The sequence below is a fragment of the Lissotriton helveticus genome, chromosome 5_1 (assembly GCF_964261635.1).
Source record: "Lissotriton helveticus chromosome 5_1, aLisHel1.1, whole genome shotgun sequence".
NCBI lineage: Eukaryota > Metazoa > Chordata > Amphibia > Caudata > Salamandridae > Lissotriton > Lissotriton helveticus.
The window spans coordinates 1,976,486,393-1,976,510,892 of record NC_136065.1 but is presented as its reverse complement, the minus strand read 5'-3'; the positions used below and the strand labels follow the sequence as shown (position 1 = coordinate 1,976,510,892).

The following is a 24,500-nucleotide window of genomic DNA, read 5'->3' as shown; positions in this document are numbered from 1 at the left end:
CACGACGTACCAATCACCAATAAATCTGACTGCTCTTTGATCCCTAAAATTAAGGATGATGATGTCCCCCCTAATGTCCTTTGGTCTATTTCCCACCCAACCAAATCTCCTTACGTTGAGGATTTCACCATTAATATTTAGGGGTAGCGACCTATTTTTACACAGCCAATAGATCACTTTATTTTTTAGCTGTTTGTAATCCTCTGTTTTTTCTTCCACTAATTCCGGAACCCCAGTTAAAACCACAACGTAGGAGACAGCCTCAGGCGGCAAATCTATCTTTTCCTGATTTCCTCTGTGGTGTTTAGTGAGTGGGGGCCCAGTAACAGTTTTTTGTGGGGGGCCTTGCAGATATGCCTGGTCATCATTTTTCTCCCCCCCTGGTAGTGACGGGCTTTTATCTATATGGTGGACAACCAAGATATTCTGATCTTGTACGGGTAAAGGGTCCCTGTTATGTGGCTCGGGGTCTGATATCAGCCCAGCTGTTGTATTATGGCTGTTTTCTATTTGTCTGGATCGGCCAAAATGGCCAATCAATTTTGAATGCGTTACCATTTCCTTTTCGATACGCTCTAATTGTTCACCCATTCTTTTTACTCTTTCCAGCAATGGCAATATCAACGATTTACACAATTGCTCCAAATTCCCCATTAATTCTTTGATGATAAGAGTAGGTGGGAGATAATGGTCGGGAACGGTCTTACTTGTAATTGGACATGCATCCCCTACAGGGCTTTTAGATGCTTTTGATGTTTTTGCATTTCTACCACCCTTGCTGCTCCTCCCACGCTTCCTTTTTTTGGTAGTAGGACCAAGGTCTCTATTTTTGCTACCCGGTTTATCTTTCAAAGGGGACCTGTCAGAAATTACAGATAGTTCTTCCTCGGATGCAATATCCAATGATGTTTCTAGGGTAAAATCGTTTCTATTTGCCTCAGCTGGAGGTAATTGAATTTGATGTGGCTGTAGAAAATCCCCAGACCCAAGAGATTGATCATTTGCTGTCCTGTGCCTCGGGGGTGTAGCTGCGAATCTAATGGAACCCAGCGACGATCGCTTTTTGTTTGCAAGTTCCAGGGAAATGCGCTTTTCCGTCAATACTATTTCCTTTTCTAATACGGAAGCCGCCCTTGTGATAAAACCGTCTAATGTCCCCTTAACAGAGCCACCCACCAACGATGTCCTTCCTATGCTGGTGCGTAAACTCATACTCCCTCAGTATCTTCAGCTAATTAGACACTTAATCAGAAACAGAGAGCATATGAGGGGTTACAGGTTCGTGTAAGGAGTCACAGCTGAATGGCAGTAATAACTTGTGCTTTACGAATGGTGTATACAAGACGACTGATACATAAATACACGTGATAGTGTAGAATTAAAGTCTTCTTACTTTCAATAGTCCAAGAAAAATGTTAATAGGGTGGCCCAGCCCAGCGTTGGACAGCCCCGGACTGACACAGACGGCTCGCCCTTTGCCCGGGCTTCGCTCGGCGCACGACCGTGCGCGTTTCGAAATTTCCTGCGGAGGGATCACCTTCGATTGAACCTTCTTAGGCGACTTCGATCTTGAGTCCGACTCCTTACCCGAGTGACGTCGGGACTCCTGTCTCCTCTTCTTATGCTTCTTTCTTGATTTTGAAGCATGTTCCGTAGAGGACTTCAAGGTCGACTCCTCTCGAGATCTGGATCTGGATCTTGACTTCGACCTCGACCTCGCCCTTCTCGAACGAGATCGTGAAGACTTCCTACCTTTGTCAGCCTTCAACTTCGCCACCAGGAGCTTGGTTTCTCTTTCCCTGAGGGCCTTCGGGTTCATCTTTCGACAAGATGAACAACCATCCACATCATGGTCAGAGCTTAAGCACCATAAACAGTCCTCGTGCGGGTCCGTGATGGACATCGTTTTCCCGCATTCCCTGCAGGGCTTGAAGCCAGTCTTCCTTGACGACATCGTCACGAAACAAAGAAGCAGAAAGACGAAGGAAACAGCAACAAAGTCACTAGAAAGCTACTGAGATTCCCCGAAACCGTTAGCGTCGACGACGCGGAAAAAAGGGAACTGATGTCATCACGTCGGCGAGGGCCTATTATGGGCGTCGGTGACGTCAGCGAAGTCTCTACGACGTCCAAGTCTACGTCGGCGCGTAGCTACGAAAATAATTTCCGAATGTTGCTGACGCAAGGGGGATATTCACAAGGTGAGGAATCCACTGACAGATGTGTCTATCAGAATGGTATTATGTGGAGTGCATGTTGCATTGAGTGCAGTGTAATTATGTGCCATATAATTATGTGGCACTGAGTGGTATTATGTGGAGGCTATTTATGTTGCATTGAATAGAGTGTAATTGTGATGTGTGATTATGTGGTACTGAGTGGTATCATGTGGAGTGTGTTTATGTTGCAATGTGTAATTATGTGACATGTTAATACGTGGCACTGAGTGGTATTATATGGAGTGTATTTATGTTGCATTGAAAAGAGTGTAATTATGTGATGTGTTAATTATGTGGCACTGAGTGCTATTATTTGGAGTTTATGTCGCATTGAGTGCAGTGTAATTATGTAGCATATGATTAAATGGCACTAAGTGGTATTATGTGGAGTGTATTTATGTTGCATTGTGTAGAGTATAAATATGTGGCATGTAATTATGTGGCACTGAATGGTATTATGTGGAGTGTATTTATGTTGCATGGAGTAGAGTGTAATTATGCGGCATGTAATTATGTGGCACTGAGTGGTATTATGTGGAGTTTATGTTGCATTCAGTAGAGTGTAATTATGCAGCATGTAATTACGTGGCACTGAGTGGTATTATTTGGAGTGTATGTTGCATTGAGTAGAGTGTAATTATGTGGCGTGTAATTATGTGGCACTGAGTTGTATTATGTGGAATGTACTCATGTTGCATTTAGTAGAGTGTAATTATGTGGCGTGTGATTATGTGGCGCTGATTGGTATTATGTGGTGTGTATGTTGCATTGAGTGCAGTGTAATTATAATAATAATAATAATAATAAAGGGGTTTGTAAAGCGCCTGGTGACGCCATCCCGGCGTGTCCCCGCGCTGTGGAGAGAGTAGCAGAAAACAGGAGCAGCCGACCTAAAGGGTAAACAAATGTGTTTTTAAGAGTTTCCTGAAGATTGTTTCAGACCTGGCTAACCTAATTTCAATTGGGAGGGTGTTCCTTTCGTGTGTTGGCAGCCAACCAATGGAGCGACCTCCCATTCTGGCCTTTTTTATACGAGGAACTTTAAGAAGCCCCATACCCATAGAGCGAAGTGCTCTGTGGGGCTGATAAGGGATGGCTAGATCCTTCAAGTATTCAGGGGCTTTCATAGATGTTATCCTATAGCAAGTTAAAAGTGCCTTAAATAGGATCCTTTTTTTTTATAGGAAGCCAGTGGAGGGCAGCCAAAGTGGGCTTGGATGCCGTTCTTTTGGGGAGTCTAAGAACTAACCGTGCTGCCGTGTTTTGAAGCACCTGGAGCCTTCTTATGTTCTTCTCAGTTGTCCCTAGTAGCAACACGTTAGCGTAGTCAATGCGGGATGTAACTAACGCTTGGGTCATGATGCGTCTAGCCTCTAGAGGCAGAAGGTCCAGAGTGCGGTTTAGGGTCTTCATTACCCCAAAGCATTTCCCTACTAGTTTGTCAACGTGACTCTCAAAAGAGAGTTTGGGATCAACCCAGACCCCCAGGTTCTTAGCCTCCTTGCAAGGGATAGGCAGAGGGCCTAGACAAGGGGGCCACCATTCCCGAGTCCAGCTCGCACCATTACCCCCTATCACTAGAACCTCAGTTTTAGAGCCATTGAGCTTCAGGCAATGTTGGTTCATCCAGCCTGCAAGCTCCTGCATGCAGGTTTTAAAGTTGGCCGCTGCTAACGTGGGTGTCTGTGACAGGGAGATGAGCAGCTGCGTGTCAACAGCATAAGATACTAATTCTATGCCGTAAGACTGGACCACATCTGCCAACGGAGCCATATAAAGGTTGAACAGGGTGGGACTCAGGGCAGAGCCCTGAGGCACCCCCTGTTCTAAGGCTATGCTGTTTGAGAGAAACATGCCTCTCTGAACCTGAAAACTACGGTCAGAGAGGAAGGCTTTGAGCCATCCCAGTGCCGCCTTGGTGACCCCAGCACTGCTCAGACACTGTAGCAAGATGGAATGTGCCACAGTGTCAAACGCAGCGCTGAGGTCCAGCATAATAAGTGCCATTGTGTTACCTTCATCTGCTCCAATCCGCAGAGTTTCAGTCGCTCTCAGAAGGGCAGTCTCAGTCGAATAGTTCTTTCGGAAACCAGACTGAGAGCTATGAAATACATTATTAGACTCTAAATGATCCATAAGTTGTGTGTTTGCAAGTTTTTCGATTACTTTCGCAAGGTAAGGTAAGAGGGAAATTGGTCGGAGGTTCTCCAGTATGTCCATTATGTGCCATATAATTATGTGGCACTGAGTGGTATTATGTGGAGTGTATTTATGTTGCATTGAGTAGAGTGTAATTATGTGGTGTGTAATTATGTGGCATTGAGTGGTATTATGTGGAGTGTTTTCATGTTTCATTGAGTAGAGTAATTATGTGGCACTAAATGGCATCATGTGGAGTGTTTTGTGTTGCATTGAGTAGAGTGTAATGATGTGGTGCGTAATTATGTGGCACTGAGTGGTATTATGTGTAAACACCATAAAAGGCAGGGGAATAAGAGCTAAGCACGGTATCACCTTGCCTCGCATGCTGCCTGCGTTGAAGCATCATGACGGAGCTTCAACAACATGTGCCTGTGAATGTTTATGTTTATGTTTATGTTTAGGTGATTTGTATTGCGCGCAAATACCCTGAGGTGTCTCGGCGCATAGGATTGTAAATTCAGACAAGGAGACGCTGAAGAAATTATTGAATCATTGATTAAAAAGCCATGTTTTGAGTTGTTTCCTGAACACAGTGAGGGTGGGACTAGTTTTGATGGCGAGAGGAAGGGTGTTCCAGAGCTTGGGGGTGGCAACTAGGAAACGTCTGTCTCCCCAGGAGGACGTTTCTGTCCTTGGGACTGCTAGAAGACAAGTGGAGGATGAGCGGAGGGATCTGCCGGGGATGTAGATATGAAAAGCGTTCTTAAGGAATCGAGGTCCAGAGATGCTGTGAATGGCTTTGTAAGCAATACAAAGTGCTTTGAACTTAATCCGATTTCTGACACGCAGCCAATGAAGATGACGTATGCGGCGGAAATTGATTTGTGTTTAGGGATGTCAAGTAGAACTCTGGCTGCCGCGTTTTGAATCGATTGAAGCTTTTTCAGGAAACTTTCCTGAGCATTAAGGAAGAGAGAGTTACAATAATCCATCTTGGAGAAAATGAGGGTGGTGAGAGTTTTTCCTGCTGATGCTGGTAAATAAGGGAGTAGCTTCTTAAATTTCCTCAGCAAATAGAAAGAGGAGGAGACCACTGTGTTAACGTGATGATTAAATAACAGTCTGTCGTCAAGGATGACTCCGAGGTTTCTGACCTTGGCAACAGGTTCTGCTAGGGGACCCATTTCGTTTGGCCACCAGGTAGGAGACCATCCAGGAGAAAGGTTGCCAAAGGTCATAACCTCGGTTTTATCTGAGTTTAATTTTAAGCAGTTGCTCGACATCCAGGAGCTGATAGCTAGCATACCCTCCTGGAATCTGGATGCAACTGCTGCTCCATCCTTATGCACAGCCAACACCAACTGAGTGTCGTCAGTATAGGTTCATCCTAAATAAATATGAAATAAATATTTGAAGAACCGCCTACTGTGCTCACAAGCAACTCTAATTATAAGGAGCTCTGTAAAATTAAAACACGTTTTTACTCACCTGGTTTGCGTTGAGTGGTGGCAGAAAGTAAAAACAAACACAAAACAAGTGTGGACGCGAAGTGAAAGTGCCACGCTAATAATTAGTAACCTGATCCACGACCAGCTGACAGCCTGCGCGCCGCTGTTCGCTCCGGAGACCCAAAGGCCATGAGAGTGAAACATTTTGAGGAAAGGTGGGATATGCACCAGTCTTTGGCCATTTGCATGCTTTCATTATTGAAAGCCACACGCAAAGGCCAATGGAATGTGTGGGAGGAGTTCAACCCACACGAAGAAGTCTCTGGGAGGTCTGGAGTGATTCCAAGAGGCCCTCTCCTAGTGCAGCACATGCGCGCTAGGGGCGACCTAAAAAAGGGGTGTTCTGGAGTGCCTTCCAGATCTGACAAGCCTAGTTGAGGGCAACTTCCTTATAATCTTGGGTGGACTAGAGAAGGCATGCTTACATGCATATTTTATATAGTGTTCGCTGCTGAGAATGCATGGAACCTTTCAGTTCTACTACGAAATCAGTGGAAATTAATTGTCATTTCAATTCACCGAACGCCAACGAGAACTATACCAGGAAGACCACCTTTCCAGAGGTTTACAGCAAGTACCACGTTCTATCCCCGGTATTGCTTCTGGCAAATAGCTCAGTCACTATTACTTTGTACCAAACCGAAAACATCTCCTACCAATAACTTGTACTACTTGGAAAATATTTAGCCTTTCTCTTGTTGTTTTCTGCTTGGCCAACACCTCCGTACTGTAAAAAGTTAGCAGTCCAGAGTATTCGGTAGACACACACAATGTGTGGTGTGCACAGTGAAGGGTACACTGCTGCACCACAAAATAATGGGTTTAATTGCCTCGTGGGCACTTAAAATGATATGCAAATGTTTACACAATGAAGAGGTGAAAAAACAGAACTTGCCTTTTATGTTCCTTCCGTTCGGTCCAATCCACAAGTAGTAAGGGTCAATTGTTTCACGATGAGCAAGCTTTTCGTCCATGCACACTAGGAACGGGCTATTTCGATTTATTTCAACATAAACTTTAACTGAAAGGAGAAAGATGAAATGCATTATTTATCAAGTAAATATTACCAGAATCGTTGGAGAAACGTGGCATTCTTTTTGTGTAAACGAAAAGCAACAATTAACAAAATGCAGTGTTGTCACCATTCGTTATGTCCTCCTTGGGCCTTTAATTTCAGTTTTTTACGTCTTTATTGAAAGAATAAGCACCCTAAAGTCTGCGTGCGACCAACAACTGCAGGATGCCATGTTCCATACTTCAGGCCTTCCTACCGCTGTCTTAAGAGGACCTATGAGAAGTACACTTCTCTCATCTTTGTATGAACTTTTCCATACTACAGAGACAAGACAGCAGCCATTGCCCTGCAGATCGTATAGACGACATTGCCTTGGTGTTACTAGTTGTGGCTTGCAGATGAAGTTTCATTAAAAAAGACTGCCAAAGGGGGTGGGGTCCTGAAATTTATGAAAGAACTTGTGATAAGAACCCAAGTGGTCTATCCTTATAAAGAGCATTTGTGTGTGTGTGTGTGTATATATATATATTCTGACCACTAAATCGACTATATTGTAAGAAGCAGTGCAGCCTGCTTCATTGCTGAATAGGGATTTCCACTCAAAGAAGCGCCTCTGAATCTATGGACGGCTGCAAAAATGTGTGACCAAATCTTGACCTTGGTGCTCTGGGAATTTGAAGAAATCACACACGTCTAGCTGGGAGTTGGGTGTAGCACAGTTACTAGTAATTAACACAGGAGAAATATATTGCCTTAAGCCCGCATTCAATCAATGGCCTTACTTGTTGCCACCGCAGTAACCATAACTGTCACGTTTGTTTTTCTGAAGTTTTAAAAACTTAATATGGCTATCTGTTTGGGTCCACTTCGCATTTACTAGGGATCCGTAGGCAAAAATGGGCTAGCAAACTCTATAAACTGCTTAGTGGTGCAGGCCAAAATCTTCTAAAAATGCCAACTTCAGGGAATCATAGCTTGTGTCTACAAAAAGGTTGCTTGTTGGGTCATAGACGTCTTTGAATAAACCTCAGATTTGTCTCCACTTATGCTTCAGTTTATGTAATAAGAAAACAAGTTACTTACCTGTAACTACAGTTATCCAGTATTGGTATCTTTCATAGATTCACATGCCTTAATCATTCCCCGTCGTCGAGGCGGGAGTCCCACGGTAAAAAATATATACAATAGCAGTGCCTAAAAATTTCTTGTAGTAGGCTGGAAAAGACTTAGGGCCCGATGTAGGTAGCCCTTTACCGATCGGAATCGGCCGAAAATACCGATTTTCGGCCGTTTCCGATCGGTAAAAGGCTATGGAGATGTAGGGGCACATTTTCGGTAATTTTACCGATTCGTTATCATTACCGAATCGGTAAATTTACCGAGTCGGTAATATTTACCGATTCGGTAATGATAACGATTCGGTAAAATTACCGAAAATGCAATGTAGGTAGCCTATGTTCCGGCAGCACATGGCTTACAGAATCGGTATTTTACCATGGAATACAAATCCATGGTAAAAAACCGATTCCTGTGTACATGCACATCTGTGCATGTACACATGTGCCATGTGACAGACAGACGTGCCCTTAGGGCATGTCTGTGTGCCACATTGCACACATGGCCGTTTTGGGGGTGCTAGAGGGTGTCAAAGTGACACCCCCTGCACCCTTGTGAATTCTTTAATTACCGATTTGGTAAATACCGAATCGGTAATGCCTAATCATTCCTATGGGCTTCAAAGCCCATAGGAATGAATGGGCATTACCGATTCGGTATTTACCAAATCGGTAATTTAAGAATTGTTAAGGATTCGGTAACGAATCCAGATGTTGGGACCTACATCCCATTTACCGATTTTAGAATACCGAATCGGTAGGATTCGGTATTTCAAAATCGGTAAATGGGATTTACCTACATCGGGCCCTAAAAGGACTAAGTAGGCCCAAAACCTAGCAGCCTATCTACCTCATTATGTAAAAAGACCTGAAAAAGTAGCCTCAGCCAATCAGCTGTCCTCACCCTCTAGAACCTTCCCAGCCCAGGCAGTTCTCCTCAGATTTTCCCAGCACAAGTGAGAAGTAAGTATCCATAAAAAAGAACTGCCCTGCCGGGGAGGAGGGTGGGTGCATGTGAATCTATGAAAGATACCAATACTGGATAACCGTAGTTACAGGTAAGTAACTTGTTTTCTTATCCAGTATTGGGGTATCTTTCATAGATTGACATGCCTGAATCAGAGTAGCAAGCAGTGACATCATGTCTGTCGTTAGAGGAAGGTGGGAGACAAAATAAAAAATATCCATCCCCACACAACCTGGAAGGTTATAGAGCACAAACATGTTAACATAACGTATGCATTAAAAACCTTCATATAGTACATTATAGACCAGGACAGCATTTGAAAATATTAGAACATTACAATGAAATACGTATACTTAAATCAGTCAAAGTATGAAGAAAAAAGACTATAAAAAAATCTAACCTTAGTGAAGGAGATGCCGCAGCACCGCTTCCCCAACCGCTGTGTCATCATGAGTTGCCGACTGCAGACAGTAGTGCTTCGTAAAAGTGTGCACACTTTTCCACGTAGCAGCTCGGCAAATGTTCTCCAGCGTCACTCCAGCGAAAAGGACCGTCGACGCTGACATCGTTCTGGTGGAATGTGCTTTAACCTTTCTTGTTAATGGTTTGTTAGCTTTTTCGTGACAGAAGAGAATTGTAGATGACAACCATCTAGCTATAGTCGCCTTTGTTACAGCTTGACCCAAGGTGGCTTGACCATAAGCAACAAAAAGCTGACTAGATTTGCGTATGTCCTTTGTTTTTTGAAGATAAAACTTAAGGCCCCGTTTCACATCTAAGGAATGTAATACCTTTTCTGCCGGAGTTTTAGGATCCGGGAAAAAAGTTTTGAGCTTGACAGGCTGATTGATGTGGAATTGGGTCGGCACCTTTGGGATGAACTTTGGATTCGTTCTAAGCGTCACAACGTCTCTAGAGAATTGTAAGAAAGGATGTGTAATTGTGAAGGCTTGTATCTAACTGACTCTGCGGACTGAAGTAAGAGCTAGTAAAATAGCCACTTTCCAAGTTAAAAACTTCAGCTCCGCCCTGTGAATGGGTTCAAAAGGCCTCTTTAACAGTTGAGATAGAACAATATTGAGGTCCCACTCCGGAGGGGGGGCTGAACTGGAGGAAAAGCTCGGAATAACCCTTTAAGGAATTGCTTGACCAATGATGATGAACATAATGATGGTTTGTCAGAACTCTTCCTGAATCTGGATATTGCCGCCAGATGTACCTTAATGGACGAGAAAACCAGACCTGCTTTAGCTAAAGACAGTAGATAAGGAAGGATGTCCTCAGGTGGAGCTTGGAGTGGATGAACATTATTTTCTCCACACCAGGAACAGAATCGCTTCCACTTAAAACAATATGTCTTGATGGTACTTTGCACACGGGCTTGTGATAAAATCGCCCTGCAATCTGAGGAGATGTTAAGATCCTTGAACTCTAGAAAGTCAAGAGCCAGGCGTGCAAGTGCAGCAATTGAGGGTCCGGGTGTCGGATCTGGCCTCCCTCTCTCGTTAACATCGACACGGTCTGCTTGAGACGAAGTGGAGGCTGCTGGGAGAGCTGAAGGAGTTCTTGAAACCAATACTGTCTTGGCCAACGGGGAACAATGAGGATGAGAGTGCAATGTTCCCTCTTCATCTTTTGCAGGATCTTCGGAATGAGCGGGATCGGAGGATAAGCGTATGCAAATATTCCGGACCATCTCATTAAAAGGGCATTTCCCCTTGATCCCTGTTGAGGAAACCTGCTGGCATAAAACTGGCATTTGCGGTTCTGCTGCGAGGCAAACAGATCCAGAGTTGGTGTTCCCCATGTTTGAAAGATTCTCTCCACTTGATGTTGCTCGAGTTCCCATTCGTGACAGCCTGTGAAAGTCCTGCTGAGGTTGTCGGCTAGAGAGTTCTGGACACCTTGCACATGTTCTGCTCTGAGCGATATGCCGTGGTGTATGACCCACTCCCACATCTCTTGAGCTGCCAGCGAGAGGGAGAGAGATTTTTTTCCCCCTTGTTTGTTTATATAATACATGTAGGTGGTATTGTCCGTGCGCACCAGGACTGACGAATTCGCAATCCGTGGAAGGAAGGCTTGCAGGGACAGAAAAATGGCTCTCAGCTCCAGGCTGTTGATATGTTTCTGCTGATACTGATGGGACCACCGCCCTTGAATTTGAAGGTCCTGGAGGTGACCTCCCCAACCTTCCATGGAAGCATCTGTTGTCAGGGTGAACTCTGGTATGTCATGGAGAAATGTGAGGCCTGGTGACAAATTGTGTTTCTTCGACCACCAAAGAAGGGCTTGTTTCATCTTGGATGTTACTTTTATGCGGTCGTCAAACGACCTGTTCGCTTGTTTCCACTGCCGATGTAATTCTTCCTGCAGTGGCCTCATTCTGAGTCTCGCCATGGGGATGAGACTGATTGCAGATGAGCACATCCCTAGAAGGGAAGCAAAAGTTCGGACCAAAAGAGACCTTCTTGCGAATATTTGTTTTGCCAGGTTTAACAATTTGGTTTGCCGCTCTTCAGTCAAGAACGCCTTGCACTGGCATGTGTCCAATACCGCTCCCAGAAAGGTAAATTCCTGCCGGGGTTGGAGCTGAGATTTGTTTGCATTGAGGGTCAGTCCCAGATTGGAGAACAGAGAGAGGGAACTCTTGACCACTTCCTTTGTGGAGTTCTTTGATGGTCCTTTTAAGAGCCAGTCGTCGAGGTACGGGAAAACTTGTATTCCCTGTGACCTCAGCATGGCCGCTACCAGGGCTAAACACTTGGTAAATATCCTCAGTGCTGATTTCAGGCCGAATGGGAGCACCTTGAATTGAAAGTGGACGCCAGCCACTGCAAACCTTGCGGTGTTTTGGATGGATAGGGAATGTGGAAGTAGGCGTCTTCCAGGTCCAGAGAAGCCATAAAGTCCCCTTTGTTGAGACGATTCAGAATGTCTGTAAGTGTTACCATGCGAAAACTCTGTTTCTTCAGATATTTGTTGAGCTTGCGCAGATCCAAAATTGGCCACCACTCTCCTGAATTTTTCTCTACGAGGAAGAAGCGAGAATAAAATCCTTTCCCTTTCTGAGTGGAGGGAACTCGTTCTATCGCATTCTTGTGTAGCATCTTTAAGGCCTCTTTGAACAATAAGTGAAGACAAGGGGGAGGGGGACCCCTGGGAGGTACGACGGTTGGTGATTTTTCAAAAACTCCAGAGTGTGTCCATTCCTGACAAGATCCAGGACCCACTGATCCGAAGTTATGCTCCGCCACTGTTGGTAAAAGGCGGAAATCTTGGCGCCCACGGGCAGGGAGGATGAATGACCGACGTCCGGCAAAGCTCATTGGCCCTTGATTGTTTGAGCGCCGTTTCCCTCCCTGACGAGAGAAACTACCAGAGGCAGGCTGTCTGTAGGATGATTGATAGTAAGGTTGCTTGTACTGAGACTGGTACTGTTGATTTTGCTGGTTGGAATAATTTCCCCTGGAGGAGTAACCACGGCCCCTTGCTCCTCTAAAGGATCCTCTCCTGTATTGTAGGGTACCTAGTGATTTGGCAGTGTCCGTATTCGTTTTGATAGCCAGCAAAGCATCATCAAGAGCGAGTCCCCCATCGTACGCCATGTCCAAAATCTTTGTTTGGACCTCAGGTCTGAAGGAGGTAGCCTTGAGCCAACCCTGACGCCTGAGGACTGCTGCTCCCGCCAATTCCCTAAAATTGGTGTAAGATATATCAAGGGCGCAATCAATGATCTCCGATGCCGCCCTTTCTCCCTCAAGCACGATTTTGGCGCCTCCTGTTGGCGATCCTCTGAGATCAGATCGAGGAATTCTGACAGATCTGACCACATGTGTCTGTCATAACGGGCCATAATTGCTAACGAATTAGCTGCCTTGATGGAGGCTGCTGCGTTTGCAGAGAACTTTTTCCCTATTGCATCCAGTCTCCTGCCTTCCTTGTCAGGTGGCGTTGAAATCGGAGCAGAAGGGTTCTTGGACCTCTGTTGTGCCACTTGAGATATGACCGAGTCCGGCCGAGGGTGTCCTATTAAACAAGATGGAGTATCAAGTGGCGCGCGATACTTCTTCTCAATTCTTGGAAGGACTGCCGGAATGGAAGCGGGTGTTTTCATGATGTGGAGGCCCTCCTTCCATATGTAGTCAATAATTGGGATAGCCCTTTCATCTTCCGATATCCCTCCTTAAAGTCATGTGCAAAAAGCAGTCAGACTGCTCCACTGTGACAGGCAATTCAAACCTGGTAGCCGCACGTTGCATAATGTTATGAAATCCGAACAATATCCTCAGGCGGAGAATCTGACGGGTGCGGTGCAGGCGGTGAAGGCATGGGAATGACAATCATCCCACAGATCCGTAGGTGTAACATCTGGCAACTCTCCCTCTTACCTGCCACCATCCTCTTCAGAAGAAGAGGTATCCATGTCACCTTGGGGAGTAGGGTTTGCATCCTGCCTTGGCGACAAAGGAGCTTGCGGTGAAGGAGGCCTTGTCAACTCAACTGGCACAGGCGGCACAAAAGGTGCAACTGGAGTTTGAGGAAATCTCTGGCGATAGTCTGCCAACATGGCTTGTAAGTCTTGTATCAAAGTAGGTGGCAGATGACTTGAGTCCTCCGAACGTGGAGGTCTTGTATGGTGCGATTGATGTGGCGTTGACAAGTCCACATGGCCGTAAGGCTCTTGCTCATCGTCCTCCTCCTCCTCTTGATACTTAATGTTCAATTGTGAAGGGTGACGGGCAACCCCAAAAGGGCCTTCATTCTCTTCTTCGTCATCAGAATCATCCTCCACATATGTCTCCAAAATGTGAGATGGTAAAAGTGGAGAAATGTCACAGTAGTCCTATCTTTGATAAGTTTTCATTTGGAAACGGGTATACTGTACTCTCGTTGGAGGTGTGTTGAGCAACAGTTGAGCTGATGCTATTGCTTTTGTAGAAGACGATGACGACGAGCTTGTTATAGAATGCGGTGTCGTCACTGGAATTGCCGTCGAAGGAACTGTCGATTGTTTTACCGTCGACGGAGCTGTTGTCGACGGTACTGTCGACAATGATGTTGTCGTCGACGAGGTTGTTGACGGAGTCTTCGTCAACGAATCCTTCGTCGAAGATGTCTTCGTCGACGAATCTTTCGTCGACGAGGCCGTCGATGGTGTCTTCGTCGACGACTCCTTCGTGGACGAGGCCGTCGATGGTGTCATCGTCGACGGAACAGTCATCGACGGGCTAGTTGTTTTCGCCGACAGGGTCTTCGTCGACGTGGCTGGAGGGTTCTTCGTCGACGGAGCAGTCGTCTACGGGATAGTCGACGATGATGTCAACGGCAATTGGCTTTTCGTTGACAAAGCCTTTATAGACAACGCCGAAAATTTTTGCAGACACCAAAGGAGAAGTAATAGCTGTAGTGGTGACCGTTGCAGAAGAGGTTGAAGAGGAAGAAGTCAAAGTAGTAGTATGAGGAGACACCAGAGAAATAGTCTTAGTCTGGGCTGTACTCACAGTGGACGGTCTTGATGGAGACGAGGTTCTCCTTGAGGGTTCTGAGGCTCTCCGAGAGGGTTTAGATTTTTTCTTCCTCTCAGGAGAAGAGCTCTTTCTGGATCTGGCTCTCTTGCTGGATGTAGAGGCCTTGTCCTCATCATCTGTGGAAGATGATTTTAACCATAAAAGAACCCTTGCCTCTCTATCCCGGATAGTTTTAGTAGGGAAGGTACGGCAAATTCTACAATCCTTCACAACATGTGAGGGGTGTAGACAATAAATGCAGTCGGAGTGCTGGTCGTCCACATGGACCCTCTTCTTATTACAGGTTCCACAAGCCTTGAAAATAGCCTTTTTTTCAGACATTTTGAAGAAAAAAGAGAATAAACTGAGTAGGCACTCAGGGAGACTCCCTTACACATGAAGTGCGGTGAAAATCTGAGGAGAACTGCCTGGGCTGGGAAGGTTCTAGAGGGTGAGGGCAGCTGATTGGCTGAGGCTACTTTTCAGGTCTTTTTACATAATGGAGGTAGATAGGCTGCTAAGTTTTGGGCCTACTTAGGCCTTTTAGTCTTTTCCAGCCTACTACAAGAAATTTTTAGGCACTGCTATTGTATATATTTTTACCGTGGGACTCCCGCCTCGATGACGGGGAATGATTCAGGCATGTGAATCTATGACAGATACCCCAATACTGGATAACTACAGGAATAACGTGAAGATGCCACTGCATGCACAATTAAAGAAACAATAAGAAGGGATTTAATAGTATAAATAGAAAAAAACTCTAAATTTGGAAGGCAGGATGCACAATGTAGAAGTTTCTAAATGCATAATGACTTTATGTAGTTTTGAGATTTTTTTACTACAGAATTAGGGCAGAGGGATTAATTTGTATAAAGACACACATCCAAGCAATATTACGCAATAAGTACACTCCACGCTGTTACTTGAAGCGTAAAAGGCCCATTTATTAGGACATGGTTGTAACATTTAACATTATTAACCAAAACATCAATGCAAGTATGACACTTTTCCATCATCATACCCTTTATTCTTCTCATCCATCCTCAAACCATCACACTTTTTTCACTCCTCCCCTTTCACTCTGCAACCTCCTCCATCTCCCCATTCTCCGCTTCACTTCCCCCACCAATATCCTCTCTTGAATCTTCTCTGTTACTCTTTGCATTCCACACCTCAGCAGTCACATGTTCCTCCCCCACCCACGAGGGGTGGATCCACCCGTATGTGACTCACCACCCCTCCAAAGTACTGCCGCCCCAATCACCCGCAACCTGTCCTTAACTGGAACACTAACAACACCGGCACCCCTTCCCCCTATAACTTGTAGGGTGGGTGGGTGGACTAACTTCCACTGTCCCTCCCCGGTAGTGCCAGGTGTCAGCAGGAGGATGAGCCCTCCTCTCCTGCACCTTTATATCCCACCCTAACCCCTCCCTTTACCCAACCACTTGACACCCTCCCCACCATGTCCTTCCAGCCTATGCACGAAGATCCCTGGGGGAAGACTGGACTGCGACCCTACTTCCCCTGGGGGCTGACAATGGTAAATGTTTGGTAGTAAGAGCTGGAGGGTGAAAAATTGAGATACTATTTAAAAAAAGGGATGTTGCCTCTGTGTTGGCCCTGCTATTTACCATCTGGGACCCGTCAAATACAAGCTATTAACCAGTAGCAGTCAGTATTAGGGCAGAGTGACAGGGCGGGTGGGGTGTAGGGCGACAGACGATGACCATTTAAAAACAAAAAACGCAGAACCGCCGCTCTTCTGATCCTCACTGCAGCACAAGCTCCCAGTTTCCCCTGCAGCTAATATTGATGCATGGATAGACCTGAGTGCCATTGATTTATGCTACCAGGGAGACTGGGAGTCTGTGCTTTGCTGTCTCCAATCAGGCAACACAGCAGGGTTGGAGACAGCTCGGTGCACATGTCGGTTTGGCCTCCTGAGACTGCCAGCAAAATCGACATGTGCACTGAAAGCAGTGCACTAACAGCAGTGTACTAGTGCACCTACCACTTCTTATGGTAACTGCCCATCTCTTCCCCTAGGTCCCCTTACCCAGCAATGCCCCCCCCCCCCAAGATTCGGCCCGGCCCAGAATTGAAAAATAAAACGATAATAAACCTGTTTCATTATCGTTTTATTTTTCAAGTCTTGGAGGCTTCCAGGGCCGGACTGGCCGTAGTCAGCACTGGGCAATCCCCCGGTGCGCCGCACTGGTGGGGGCCGGTTTTGGGCCCCTGGGGGCCATTTTTGTTACAGGACCGTTTTAGCAGCATAGCTGCAAAATCGGCCCTATCACAAAATCGGCCGAAAACCGGCCCTGGCAAAAAGCTCTGCCGCACCCCCAACCCCCAGGGGTGGTCGTGGGGGGCAGGCTAAGCACTTTGTCAGGGCCGGTTTTGGTTCCCAGTCCGGCCCTAGAGGCTTCTGGTAGGGAGAAGGCATCGCTCCCCTGCCATAGCAGAGGCGCCGCCGCTGCTATTAACCAACAAAATGTTATTTTTCAAATGGAGGAAAATGGATAAAAAAGAAAAGCCTACCTTCTTGGTTTTCTTTGCCATAAACGAAACGTTTCTTGGGAGATGGAGCATCCTTAGGTACAGCTGATTTCTCTACTGAAAGAAAGAAGAAAAATCAGTCAGAAAGCAGCACCCTGCACCCCTTATACGAACTGGATAGGTATGTTTTGGCGGATTTGCTACCAATCCTTAATGACTCGCTGTCAATATTCTCTTACCCATCAATGGCCGACTACTTCTTTTGCATTCCGAAACCATCTGCAGAACACTGATAGCATCTCTACATCATCAATGACAAGCCACTGCATTTGCATTCAGAGACCATCTTTCAAAAGGACCTCATCAATATCATAAGAACACATTAAAACACTAACATTGCTCAGAGAAAGGCAAATTAACACAATAAGTATTCCACTCAAGCGTTGCATGTTGTTGCTCACAAGTGCTGTTCATATTTACTCTTCTTTGGCAGGTAGGGCATGTATCTAGCATCTCCTCTATGACCAGACGGTAAAGCAATCTTGTTCCGGATGGAAGATAGATAGATAGATAGATAGATAGATAGATAGATAGATAGATAGATAGATAGATAGATAGATGTAACACTGGGGTTGAGGGGTTATTGTTAGGGAAGAGGGGGAAGAGGATGAAGCACCTGACTGAGACAAGATCAGGATTCCAAAGAACTTGAGAGAGATAATATAACATGCAGCATAAATCCAAATATGCTGCCACCATAGGTCGACACACTGATAGCAAAACGCATTGACTAAACACCCCAAATAAAATGGTGATTGTCCTCAAGGTACTGAAACAAGCATGTTGAGATGTGTGTTTCTTATGATAAGCCCATCTAATCGCTAGAGAGTAGTGGAAAAGAACTCCCAACTTTACTCAACGCAGCATTACTCATCATATAATAAGAAAACAAGGTTAGTGGCTTTATCTTACGTATGGTTTGTTATAAATGTACAATATAAAGATTTTATTTTCAGAAGGATGATGTCTTTATGTGCTTGCTTTGTTGGCTTCTCCATACAGGACTCAGCCTAAGACAAAGAGGGACAGTGGCTATTCACAAATGGGCATGTGAAAGGCAAACCAAGCCTTTTCTCTTCAAATTTCTCACCAGATGGAAGGCAAGAAGATTTCCTGAAATATATCATTTTGAGACTCGTGATACAAGTACAGTACACTTTATATAACATATGGGGCCCAGAACTTGGTTATCAATTGGACCTGAGAGAAATTTGTGAACAAGGTGGGGATACAATGTCTTTCTTCGAAGAAGGTCCCAAGTTGATCTCAGAGTTAGAGGGAGAAGCACTCAGCGTGTAGTAAATTACTATATTTTACGTGGTATACCCCCAGATTTTTGCCCTGTTTTTGCTGGCTGTAAACTGTGAGCACGTTGCCAATGCTAATCAATGGTAAAGTGTACATGCTACTCGATTAAACATGATGAAATTGGTGTACCCCTAATTGGCATATTTAACTTACCTATAAGTCTTTAATATATGGTACAACATGTATCCAGGGCATGTAAATTTAAAGTCTCTAGTGGGCTGGAGTATCCATTGTGTCATCCACTATAGTGACAGTGCAATACATGGCTTCAAGCCCACCAGCTGGCTGACTAAAGCAGCTGTTAAACAATGATTCAACCTGTCAAAATAACCCTTTTGACAGGTCTAAACCTTCCTATTAACAAGCCATCGCTAAGCAGGCCTTACTGCCCATAAGGCAGGGTGCATTGTAATGTAAAACATGTCCTTGTAATGGGAAAGCCCCAAAAGCTATTTTCACTGTAGTAAATTGAACAATGCTATCTCCAGCTAGCACCCACCTAGCCTAGAAATGTAATTCTTAATTCTGTAATATTTACTAAAATACCAAATCAGTAGTAAAGTTGGATTTTTCATAAATACTATGAAAAAGGTACTTTTATTTGCATCAGCCTCCAGTGGCACCTCTGAGTACTTAAATGAGGTGTGAAAATTGATTAGCGCAGGAGACAAATTGTTTGGGTGTGGGAAGGGGTTTCCATTCTTCCAGCAGGATGATCATTTGGGCAGTGCCCAGGAACTTAATTATCTTCAAAGGGGCCTCCCCTGTCACTTGTAGATGTCAGATGACACCAGCAGAGGCCCGTCGTTTGTTCCCCCAGTAGACTAGTCCAGAATCCCAGTGGGGCAGGAGCTACCCCTAGTTCAGGTTTGAAGTGATCACAGAGGAGGGGTTGTTCATTTCCCTGTCCACTCCTTTGGGGTGGGTACACAAGCCCTACACAGGGAGAAAACATTTTCACTATGTTGGATTCAGGCAGAGAGGGGATCTGTGGATTTGTGGGCAGTAGAGCACACAAGAACTGCTGTAAAGTGGGTAGGGTTACCCCTGGGAATCTTACCCCATTGTTTAGGGAGGAGGCATCCCTACGCATAGGCGGGTACCAGGTATTATTGTAGCACCAAAAAAAACCTTCACAGACAATACTGGACCTGTGGAAGATCAGAAGAGGACTGAACATGCGGTCTGCAACTTGAAAAGAGTCCCTAAACTGGAACTGCAAACCTTCTTGAAAGCAGGAGAAAGAAGTGGTAATAAGACTGACACCATATTCAAGCTGCAAGGGACACGGCAAGCTACACGAGGCCTTTGCAGCAACTGCCCAGCTGACCAGTTCCAACTGGACTCACCCGGGACCCTGCTTGTGGTTTCAGCTGAAGTGAGTCTTGAGCCCCAAGTGCAGTTTCTGAGGTACTGGTACACTGGGCTGTGTCAAAGTGTACTCCTCCTAACATCCTGAGAAACCTGGGACTTAGAAACATTTTAGCTCCAACACCCTTCGGAGGACAAAGACAAACCGATCACACCAATACGACGAATGTACACTGCCACTGGGCTGATGAGGTTTCCCACCACTTGGACCTTTTCTGTAGCAGCAAATCCAATTCAGCAGGCTCAGAGGGTATCTAGCCTAGTGGAGCCCTCTTAAGCGACAGGCTGTGGCCTTGTGCTGATGAAGCCATCTGAGCTCCAAAAAGAGATTACATCTGAACATAGAAATCCTTACTGCGAAGGTGCCAAAAGTAACTGTCCGGCAAGGGTCCTTCTCAGGGCAAGAAATTCAAATTTCTCCTGCTTACTGTTTGGTACTTCATAAATTCTTTACACATTGCTTCTAAGTTAAGCCTGCCTGGTCTTTGCTATAGGTACAAGGGGGTTGAGTTCATGTTAATTTAGGGCATCTGCTACTTCAACCTGACATGGACTGTGGTTATTATTTAACATGAGCCACTATCCCGGTTAACTAATACTCCCAATTTCTTATACAGGGAAATAGATCACAAACATTTCTCAGCAGTGCGTAAATCATATGTACACATCAACATGTTCCTATTAGATTCATGATCCTAGCTGAGGGGACTGTAAATTTAGGTGGGGGAAAGGTCCAACAATGAGAACTCAAACTAAGTTTTAATGATTATCTGCTTAAAGAAAGTACAAATTATAGAGTTACTAAGGCAGAACTGTGGGAACCTGCACACCAGATTTATCTAGATTGAACAGCGATCAGGGAGAACATCGTAGCTGATTTATATAAAGAACTTCTTAACATGAAAAAGCAACACAAACAAAGATTGTTGCTGAAGGTCTGGAGTAAAATCATTGCTATCACGGGACAGCTATGGATGCTGGACCTTATTGAGGTAGAATACTTCCAAGCGAAAGTTAATCAAACATTTCACAAGGTAGGCAACAAACCATTATGATTTCTGAACTTTCTACCAGCAATTTCGTTCTGAAGACTAAATAAGGGAAGAGGAAAAACCAGTTACTAACTAGTACACTGTAGTTCTCCAGCATTGATATCTTTCGTAGAAACACATGCTTGAATCTTCCCCGTCACCGAAGTGGGAGTCCCACAGATATTATAACAATCAGTACATAAAAAAGCATTGCACAGTGTAGTTTAAGTTAGTGGCATTGTTAACCAATTCACATCATTTTAATAAGAACTAAACTTCAGCCAAACAAGAAGCAGCTACCAAGACATTCTTCTCTTCAGGGGCCACAATATCTCAGATTTCTCAGCACAAGTGTAAAGGTAATAAGAATGAGGTATACTAGATGTGAGTTCCTATCGGGAAGATATCAATACTGGAGAACTACAGTGTTTAGGTAAGTAACCAATTTTTTTTTCCAGTATTGAATCTTTCATAGATGCACAGGCTTGAATTTGAAGATTAGGAAAATATCACTATGAGTGTATATTTATTAAGAGGAGGTGGGAAGCAGAAATGTAATGCAACCCTTAATATATATTGGGTGGGCAATAAATTCCGCTCCACCAGTAGAGTTGGTGGAGGTTTGGACACTCAGCATTACGCATGTAACAAGGAGTTCCGCTCAAATTCTACCAACCGCAGAGCTGTGGTATTTTTATTCTCATGCGTGCCTCGCCAACAGTAAGAAGGCAAGAGCGGGTAAGAACTAGCAACCCCAGCTCGATCTTCAGGCGCAAGGAGGGCACCTGGCTAGATTTTCCTGTCACATGGCCGGTTTTGTGGTAAGAAAGCTACTGTTCGAGTAGGAAATCTCCTCAAGCAGCAGCAAAACCAGTTTGAGAAGGAGCGCCCTGTGGTGTACTGCTTGGTGCCACATGCGTTGATTTTTCAGCATGGAATATGTTCCTGGTACTTTAAATCAGCATGAGATGCCTATTTCAGCCCATTTGTGTTACTCCACTGAATTGCGCAGAGTTTTCATGTAACTCTGCTGAATTCCGTGGAGTGAAACTCCACGAGTTGTGCCCACCCCTAATATATATATTTCCAAAAGAAAACACGTATTTAACCCTTCAATAACGTTTCAAGTTTGGAATGCAGCACTATGCAGGACGGAGTGGGACCCCTGAGTGACGCTTGAAACTCCTCTCTGGACCAAGTAGCCCAACAGGAGGGATTCAAGGGAAGGGACTGGATAGGCATATTATAGGAGGGAGACGTGTGGAAGGGTCACCACATGAAATCCTTCTAGGATCTCAAGACAGAATTCTCCCTACACAGATCCCAATTTTACTGTTCTCTCCAGCTCAGACACACTGTATCAGGCTATTAGGACACACTGTGCAATATCCCCGACCACAACTCACTGCAGGTGTGACTGTTCATGGGCCCTTTCGGTACGGGTGGAATCTCTGATATGTATAGGGCTCTGTTTACTCACTCCCCAAGTTCTATGTTGAGTCTCAAAACATGGTGGAAGGCGTGACTGGGCCCTCTGGATGCGGTTGAAGGGAGAGGAATGCCTGGCACAACACACCCTGGCCATATAGGCACATTTAAAGCTCATCCAACTGAATTATTTACATTACACTTTTTTCACACCCCACAAATTGTGGAAAGTCTATAGGGTGACCAAACCAACCTGTTTTAGATGTTCGGAGGGTTTGGGAGACTTTTTCCATGTGATTTGGTAATGCCCGATCATTCACCGCTATTGGTCCTGAATGTTTGATATACTGTCGAAAGTACTAGAATACACAATTGTGGCGTCACCTAAATCACAATGCTGGGTATCCTAGATGAACTGGGGTCTGAGAGGAGATCAAACCCTGGTAGGGCTTGAAACACTGATTGTGAAACAAGAAATCTCTAAGCACTAGAAGCACCTTGAGCCCCTACCTCTAATGGAATGGCGGGTGGGTATGGAAATATGTGCTAAACTGGAGGAACCCATTTATTAGGCACATGAGTGCTCCAAGAAACACCAAAATACGGGGAAAGTGGCAGGAATATTATGGGGTGACGGAGGAAGCACATAATCACAGGTAAAAGGGTGTGATTTAACACTTGGACTGTAAAATGTATATGCCAATTGTGCCTGTATTTCAAAACTTTAATAACATTTTATTTTTTGAAAAGAAGACTTGGAACTGGCCTTAGGGGATCACGCTGTAGCTCCGATAGGAGAAGTAGCTTTGTGTATCAGAACTGCCTTGACCAGGCTGGAGCCCTAATTATCCAACATGGCTCTCTCTTCATCTTCTTTAGGAGCATTTGGATAAATGGAAATGGAAGGAATGTATAAGCAAATATCCCCGTCCATGCTATATAAAATGAGTTCCCCCACGAGCCTTTGTGGGTATCTGCTGGCATAGAACTGGCATTTGCTGGCGAGAGCTGTTTTAAATAAGACAATGTTTGGACTTCCCCATTTCTGAAATATTTGTTAAAGTTGGTATTGGTCCAGTTTCCACTTGTGACACTCTCTCGAGGGACTGCTGAGAGAGTCAACCCCACTCATTCTTGTTCTGACCTCTGAGGCGGAAGCCGGAGGACTGTTTTTTGCTCTGTTTTAAAAAAATTATTTGTTATTCTCACTGCTTTTAAAACGAACTCACTTGCATTCAGAAGCGCTTGCCAAACGCGCCGAACAGCCCTCCTGACATCCCCTGATACAGCGGATCGTAGCGCTGACACAGGGAAACCCCTCAATCCGCCATCGCGGCTCGAAGGCGTAGACACGCCCACAACGAGGCCACGCCCACTTCCCATGCCTCAAATGTGTCGGCCATACCAGCGCAGCGGACGAGCGCAGCGGGAGCGCCGTTTGCGCGCCGAAGGCAAGCCCGTCAGCGCCCGTCCGCGCACGGCCGGGCTCAGGGCCAGAAGCCATGCCGGAGCCAGCTCCTCCTAGGGTAAGCTACTCACGTCGGGACATCCTAAGTCTCAGACCCACTAATGACAGCTCATGTAACTATGTTTACGGTTTAGAGGGACCATTTACCAGCTGTACACTCTGCCGCCCAGCTCAGCTACAACTCCCCAGTCCACCCATCATTCACCCGGCCCTTAAACTTGCCACTCTGAACTGTCGGTCACTCCCTATGCATGCGCTGCTCATTAACCACCTAATAGAAGATCATGAGCTTGACATGCTGTTTCTCTCTGAAACGTGGCTTACGGACCACTCGGACCCAGACGTTGTTACAGCCCTTCCCCCGGGCTTCCTTATTCAGTCCCAACCTCGTCCTTCTGGCAGAGGAGGAGGATTGGCCATCATCTACCGGGATTACCTCTCCTGTAGAACCAACGACGCTCATATCTTGGACTCTGAAAGCCTTTATTTTACTATCCAGTTAGCGCCGACTAGCTCATTGTCAGGCCTCCTAGTATATCGTCCCCCTGGCCATTATGGCCCATTTGCTAGCGCTCTCCTAGAATTCATAGCGTCTCAGGCCCACTCTACATCCAACTTCTCTATACTAGGAGACCTCAACATCCATTTCGATGACCCCCGTGACACAGGGGCAGTCGACTTGATCTCAGACCTGGCGGCCTACGGCTTACACCTTACCAACTCTGGAGCCACACACACTAAAGGGCATCTGCTGGACCCGGTATTTACCAACATCCCCACCCTTCAAGTCAAAGAGTCCCTCCCCCTCCCGTGGACGGACCACTTTTTGGACCCTCTCCGTCTACCAGGAGCT

General features: G+C 45.4%; 1 protein-coding gene across 2 annotated transcripts in view; it reads right to left on the bottom strand.

Moving 5' to 3' along the window:
* ZPBP2 (zona pellucida binding protein 2) overlaps positions 1–24,500 on the bottom strand; it is a 640,439-nt gene that overhangs the window by 523,097 nt on the left and 92,842 nt on the right. Inside the window, exons 2-3 of one of the 2 annotated variants that reach the window (XM_078645671.1) lie at positions 17,024–17,098; positions 6,765–6,890 (exon numbers count right to left, since the gene is read on the bottom strand). In XM_078645671.1, coding sequence (XP_078501797.1) covers positions 6,765–6,890; positions 17,024–17,098 — 201 coding nt within the window. The remainder of the gene's footprint in view (positions 1–6,764; positions 6,891–17,023; positions 17,099–24,500) is intronic. The other variant, XM_078645673.1, reaches the window with a different exon arrangement.